The 6,415-nt window shown below is 56.8% G+C and overlaps 1 protein-coding gene across 1 annotated transcript; it reads left to right on the plus strand.

Annotated features, from left to right (window-relative positions):
- Window positions 1–404: 404 nt before the first annotated feature.
- LOC119278218 (disease resistance protein RPP13-like) lies at window positions 405–4,202 on the plus strand. The gene is made up of 2 exons (XM_037559575.1): window positions 405–1,089; window positions 1,655–4,202. The coding sequence occupies exons 1-2, from the start codon at window positions 575–577 to the stop codon at window positions 3,957–3,959; spliced, it is 2,820 nt and encodes a 939-aa protein (XP_037415472.1). The 5' UTR covers window positions 405–574; the 3' UTR covers window positions 3,960–4,202.
- The last annotated feature ends 2,213 nt before the right edge of the window (window positions 4,203–6,415 follow it).

Raw genomic sequence — 6,415 nt, forward strand, 5'->3', positions numbered from 1 at the left:
ACTCAACAATATAATTACATGCTATGTGTATTGTTGTATATACTCCCTTTGTTTCTTTTTAGTCTGCATATGAAATCTGGTCAAAGTCAAACTACACAAAGGCTGATCAAATTCATATCAAGGAATATCAACATCTACAATATCAATGCTATATGGTATGAAAATCTATTTCATGATGCATCTAATAATATTGATTTCATACTGTGATTGTTGACATTTTTTTTTATAAAATTTTATATGCAGGCTAAAAAGAAGCAGCCAATGTGGAAAGCAGCTGTGCACGGTGGATGTTGTTCGTTTCTCCTTGGCCTCGCACTCTGCACATCCCCAACCATCTCAGCTGCCCTGCACATGCACGGATCGATCCATCCAGTATATACCACCCGCCACTGAACCAACGAGCTTCCCACAGCTCCCCGTCGCCGGCGCCACCATTGACCTTGACTCCACCAAACTCCATCCAAGCCCAGAACCCCGAGGGAGATATTTGCCTTGCTCTGGCTCAGGCTGAGAGCCCGTCAGCCAGAGACCACACACAGAGCGAGCGCGCGAGCCAGCACAGCGGGGAGAGCGGATGGCGGAGACGGCGATCACGACGGTGCTGGCGAAGGTGGCGGAGCTGGTGGCGTGGGAGGCGGCGGTGCTGCTGGAGGTGGGCGACGACGTGCGCCTGCTCCGCGACAAGCTCGAGTGGCTGCACACCTTCATCCGCGACGCCGACCGCAGGCGCCGCCTCCGCGACAACGAGTTCGTCGCCGTCTGGGTGCGCCAGACCCGCGACGTCGCCTTCGAGGCCGAGGACGCGCTGGACGACTTCCTCCACCGCGCTGGGCGACGCCGGAGGCGCCGCGGCCCGGCCCCGCCGCTCCCCGGCACGGGGGCGCGCTGCTCCGGGTGGCGCTGGAGCTGGCGCCGCTGGCGGCCGCGCTGCGCGGGGCTGCAGGTCGCGCTCCGCCACGACCTCTCGGCGCGCGTCCGCCAGATCAGGAAGCGGCTCGACGAGATCTCCGCCAACCGCGCCGCCTACCACATCGAGCACGCGGCCTCGCCCGCCTGGGCCGCCTCCTCCGCCACCACCCTCGCCGCCTGGTACGCACGCACCCACGCTCGCTCCCGAATTTACTTCTGTATGTTCGTCCTCCCCGGTTCTTTCTTCCAGCCAAAATCAACACCCAAAATCAGAGACATAATCAAGAACCAGAAAGAAGAGTTGAAAGATACGAACCTATTTGTTTGTTCTGGGATTTCTTCCTTGGTTATTCTGCTGTGTTTTTATCCTCGTCTTGTTCTGCGAGCAAAGATTATGCTGAACTATCACGCAGCTTACAGAATTTTACTCTCTGAAGATGACAACAAACGCAAGTAAAATAAAAATGCAACAGATACTTCCAATGATTGCCTGCTTGAGTTAACCAATGTAGATTCTGCTGAATTGTCAAGCTACTTCATTTTATATGCCAGGATTTCTCACTCTGAAAATGACATCAAATTATTGGTTGCCACTGTTCCGGCAGTGGAAGTGGTTCTAGGCTTGTAGCTAACCATGGTGAAGCTGCAGCTAGCTACTAGTACCAGTTAACGAGCTTTAATTACTGCATTATGCGTAGGAGAATATGATGCAAGCAGCTGACTGGCTTGGTGAACTTGGACGCAGGGACGATCTGGAAGAGTACACTGTCGGCTTCGGCAAGTACAGCGACATGCTCAGGGAGCAGCTCCTCGACGTTGACACCGTCCCCGGCCGCGCCCTCGTCTCCATCGTCGGCGAGAGCAGCATCGGCAAGACCACGCTCGCGCGCAAGGTCTACCAGAGCCCCGAGGTCCGCAACCACTTCGCCATACGCACCTGGACCGTGCTCCCTCCCAACAGCCGCCCGGCCGACGTGCTCCGCGACATCCACCGGCAGGCCACCTCCCAGCTCCGCCGGTCCCCGTCCAACGGCCAGAACGCGGAGGACGGCGGCTGCGACGCCAAGGGCGGCAAGGACATCAGCAACTCGCTGTTCCGGAACATGACCGGCAGGCGGTACCTCGTCGTCGTGGACGGCAGCATCGCGGTGGCCGACTGGAACAGCCTCCGGGCGTCGCTCCCCGACGAGGGCAACGGCAGCAGGGTGCTGCTGGTCACCGACGCGGCGGGGCTGGAGGTGGTGGGCTACGCCGGCGGGCCGACGTACGACCCCATCGAGCTCACGCGGCTTAGCCCGGAGAACACATACGAGCTGTTCCGGCGCCGGGTGTTCGGCCTCCGCGGTGACTGCCCCGGCCGGTACAAGTCGAGGTACTACCAGGACGTGTTCCGGATCACCCGCGGCCTGCCGCTCTCCGTCGTCGTCCTCGCCGGCGTGCTCAGGTCCAAGGAGCTGCCTGCGGAGTGGGACCAGGTGATGGCGCAGCTGCTGGCGGCCAAGGACCAGCCGCAGCATTGCAAGAGCGGGAGCGGCGGTGCCCGGCGTATCATGTCGCTGGCGTTCGACGACCTGCCGCACCACCTCAAGTCATGCTTCCTCTACTTCGCAGCGATGCCAGAGAGCGCCCCCGTGGACGCGGCGAGGCTGGTGCGGCTGTGGGTGGCCGAGGGGTTCGTGCGGCCGCGGCGCGGGAGCACCATGGAAGAGGTCGGGCAGGGGTACCTCAAGGAGCTCATCTCCCGGTGCATGGTGCAGCTGGTGGACAAGGACGAGTTCGGCACCGTGACGGCGGTGGTGGTGCACGACCGCCTCCACGCTTTCGCGCAGGAAGAGGCTCAGGAGGCGTGCTTCGTCGAGAGCCACGACAGCACCGACGTGCTCGCCCCAGCCACCGTGCGCCGCCTCGCCGTCCAGAACACCACGGACAGGCACGTCCACCTCGGCAACGCGCTGCCGAAGCTCCGCACCATCGTCTGCGACTTCGCCAACGGCGGTGCGGCGAAGCCCAGCGTCTGCATCCACTCCACCGACCTGGGCTTCCTCCACGCGTCCAAGTTCCTCCGCGTCATCGACATCCATGGCCTCGAGCTCAAGAAGCTTCCGGACGAGCTCGGCTCGATGATCCACATAAGGTACCTGGGCCTCCAGTGCGGGCAGCTGGAGAGGCTGCCGAGCACGATAAGCAAGCTGGTGAACCTGCAGTCTCTGATCCTCAAGGGCCGGAGCGGCGGCGTGCTGGGCGTGACCGCCGCGTTCTGGACGATCCCGACGCTGCGGCACGTGGTGGCGCCGTTCGCGCTGCCCAGGTGCCTGGGCGACCTGTACAGCCTCCAGACGCTCCACGGCGTGCAGCCCCGCGGCTGGGACACGCGCGCCATCGCCGGCAACCCGCTGGGGAGGGCCACCAACCTCCGGTCGCTGGAGCTGAGCGGGCTGACGGCCGCGAACGCCGGCGCGCTGGTGACGGCGCTGGAGAGCCTGGACCTGCTGGTGCACCTGGTGCTGCAGGGCGAGTCGCTGCCGCCGGCCGTGTTCACCGTGGCGAGCCTGCGGCGGCTGCAGAGCCTGAGGCTGGTGGGGGCCATGGACGAGGAGGATGATGCCGATGCCGGCGACGAGGTGGCGGTCCGGTACATCCGGCCGAACCTGACGCGGCTGTCGATGTGGGGCACGATGGTGGGGCAGGGGTTCGTGGACATGCTGGGGGAGCTGCCGAGCCTGGCGGAGCTGACGCTGATGTGGGGCGCGTACGAGGGCGAGCGGCTGGAGTTCGGCGACGGCGCGTTCCGGAGCCTGCAGAAGCTGAGGCTGGGGCTGCCGGACCTGGAGGAGTGGGCGGTGAGCGCCGGGTCGATGGCGGCGCTGGTCCGGCTGACGCTGCTGCGGTGCGCCAAGATGGAGATGCTCCCGGAGGCGCTGGGCGGGATGAAGGAGCTGGAGGAGGTGGTGCTGTACAGCATGCCCAAGATGGTGGGGAGGATCAAGGAGGACGGCGGCCAGGACCACCACAAGATCAAGCACGTCCCCGTCATCCAGACCATCTGGTAGAGCCGACCGGCGTTCGTCTGTGTCATCGGATCAAGGAAGGAGGAGGAGGGTATAAGGCATTCTTGTCGTTCTAGTGTCCATGAGCCTTCTTCTGTATCATCGAACCAAGCACGTTGTGTGTTCTGTGTCTGTCTCTGCTGTTCTTGACAGGAACGCGAAAGCCTCTGCAGTTTTAGAACTTTGTATCTATGGGAATGACTATGGCTCCGACACTGGTCACCAGCACGAATTGCAATTTTCATATGGACCATCGTAGAGAAATAGCAAAACATTTTAAGCTGTGATTAGGTTTTTCTATGGGTAGGGTTGCTAATTTCTTAGAGCATCTACAACAAGACCCCTCTACCCGCACCAAACTCTCGGGCAGCCTGTCCGGTCACTCACCGGACGCGAAATTGCCACCCAACCGCGGCGGGCAAATTCGGCCCAAATGTCCAGACTGACCGGCATGCCGCCAATTCGTCCATATCCATCCCCGCCACCCTCCCCCCTCCCCCCTCTCATTGTCTGACCAACCCTTCTCCTCTTCTCTTTTGGCCTCGTCCGCACAACTGCTGGCGGAGTTTCGCCGTCATCGTTGCTCCACCGTCATCCGCAACCCAGGGCTTCGCCACCGGAGGCCCGAACACACACCGCCATCGACCGTGCCGTAACCGGTCAAGGTCAACGCCGCCTCGGTACGTCCAACTCACTCATATATACACCTCGTGCTCTATGTGCTCCATGAAATGTATGAGCCGGTTTTTTATTCTTTTGGTCATTACTTCTAGGAAACCTATGGATCCATCATGAAATGGTGGCTATGGAAACCCTGACCTTCACGGATTCATATTCACAAGTTCATTGCCTCGGCGGATTCGGACGATGAAGATACTGAAATGATGATGATGATGATGATGATGATGATGATGATGAGCGTCCAAGAGGAGATCGAGAACGCAGTGGAACACGTCCGGAACTTCAAGGGTTTCATAAAGGGCCGAAGAGTTATTCCCTGGATAGGGTTTTGTGACACCTTGGATTTTCCCTTCTGGAAAATTCCTTTCTTGTTTTGTCTCCTGTCTTTTTATTTTGGTGTTCTTGCTTTTTATTTGCATCATGTGTTTTATTCAGAGTAGTGACTTTGCCTAGTTACCTAGGATTAGGGTTTCTGCCCCAAAACCCTAACTACTAACAGAAACCCTAGGACCCATGTTGAACTACAACACCCCTGTCCCTTGCACATAAATCAACCAAATTAATTCAGGAGTTTATCCATCACATATATTCGCCATTTCCGTCCACACCACCCAAACCCAAGTCAAAGTTTAGCCAGAATAATTCACCCAAGTTTCTGCCAGATCTGCCAAGTTACACAACAAGTACAATTTAGCTTCACCCTATGAAGCTAAATTTGTGCATACATCACCATACCATCATATTATGCATGTCCACCAAAAATGAGCCACACCTAGCACACATAGCTCCCTCGACAATTTTCCCAAAGATTGCATCCACCTAGACACATTGTGAAGGAAGTATATTTTGCACCCACCCACTTGAGCCCAAATTTGTCATGATTATCAAACATGACAAATCACCCATGCCACCAAAAATATAGCCCATGACACCACTCAATATGACCCTGGTGAATTTTCCAAACATAATTACACTAGAGAGCCTAGTTCTACATGAAGTACACCTTCCCCTAAGCCAATTGATCCCAAATTTTGGATGCATGTTATAAATCATATCCACCACACCAAAATCTAGCCTCATTAGATTCACCACTTGACCACAGCATCCTCTGCACGTTTCTGTACATACTATTAGGTTGTACAGGAAGTACCATTTAGACTCACCCTCTGTGCCACCAAAATTTACATGCATGTGCACACTCATATAAGACTAGCCTCCACCAAAAACCAGCCCAAATGGCCTAGCCATTTGAGCACAGCAAGCTCCCAAAGCCTACTGACCAGCAAGCTAAGTTACAAAGTTAGTACTAGCTACAGTGGTCAACTAGCCATAATTTTTTTTCAAACATGTAGCTCATCCTACGAAACACCACTCCACGAAATTTCAGTATGTTTGGTAGAGAAGAATTCAAATGGCAATCTTCAAACACCTTTCGAAAGAAACAAAACCTAGAAGCTCAGCTCACCCATAAAACTCTCAAGACCAAACCCAGCACACACGCAAACTAAAACCAACAAGTAATACACCCTGGACATGGTGGTGCCCGCTGAAAAGCAACAAAGCATGTCGTGCTGGTGGTGACCATGCTTCTAGCAGACCAAAACATGTGCTCTGCCCAAACAGAGCGCTTTCGAGCTCGCCGCCCTCGCGCACACGCCGTCCAGGCCCCTCATCGCGTGTCCAGCAGCTAGTCCCGACCCCCACCTCCTGCCAGATGTATGCCCCACGCCAGAAAGTCTCGTCGGAAGCCTCCAAACACCGACGTACTGTAGGCCCTT

Source organism: Triticum dicoccoides, chromosome 3B (genome assembly GCF_002162155.2).
Source record: "Triticum dicoccoides isolate Atlit2015 ecotype Zavitan chromosome 3B, WEW_v2.0, whole genome shotgun sequence".
In the NCBI taxonomy this organism is placed as follows: domain Eukaryota; kingdom Viridiplantae; phylum Streptophyta; class Magnoliopsida; order Poales; family Poaceae; genus Triticum; species Triticum dicoccoides.

What these genes read in the sequence shown, in the direction of transcription:
- LOC119278218 (XM_037559575.1), top strand. Translation starts at nt 575, where the DNA reads ATGGCGGAGACGGCGATCACGACGGTGCTGGCGAAGGTGGCGGAGCTG. An exon ending in GCCACCACCCTCGCCGCCTG is followed by an intron (nt 1,090 to 1,654) that starts GTACGCACGCAC and finishes ACTTGGACGCAG; the next exon opens with GGACGATCTGGAAGAGTACA.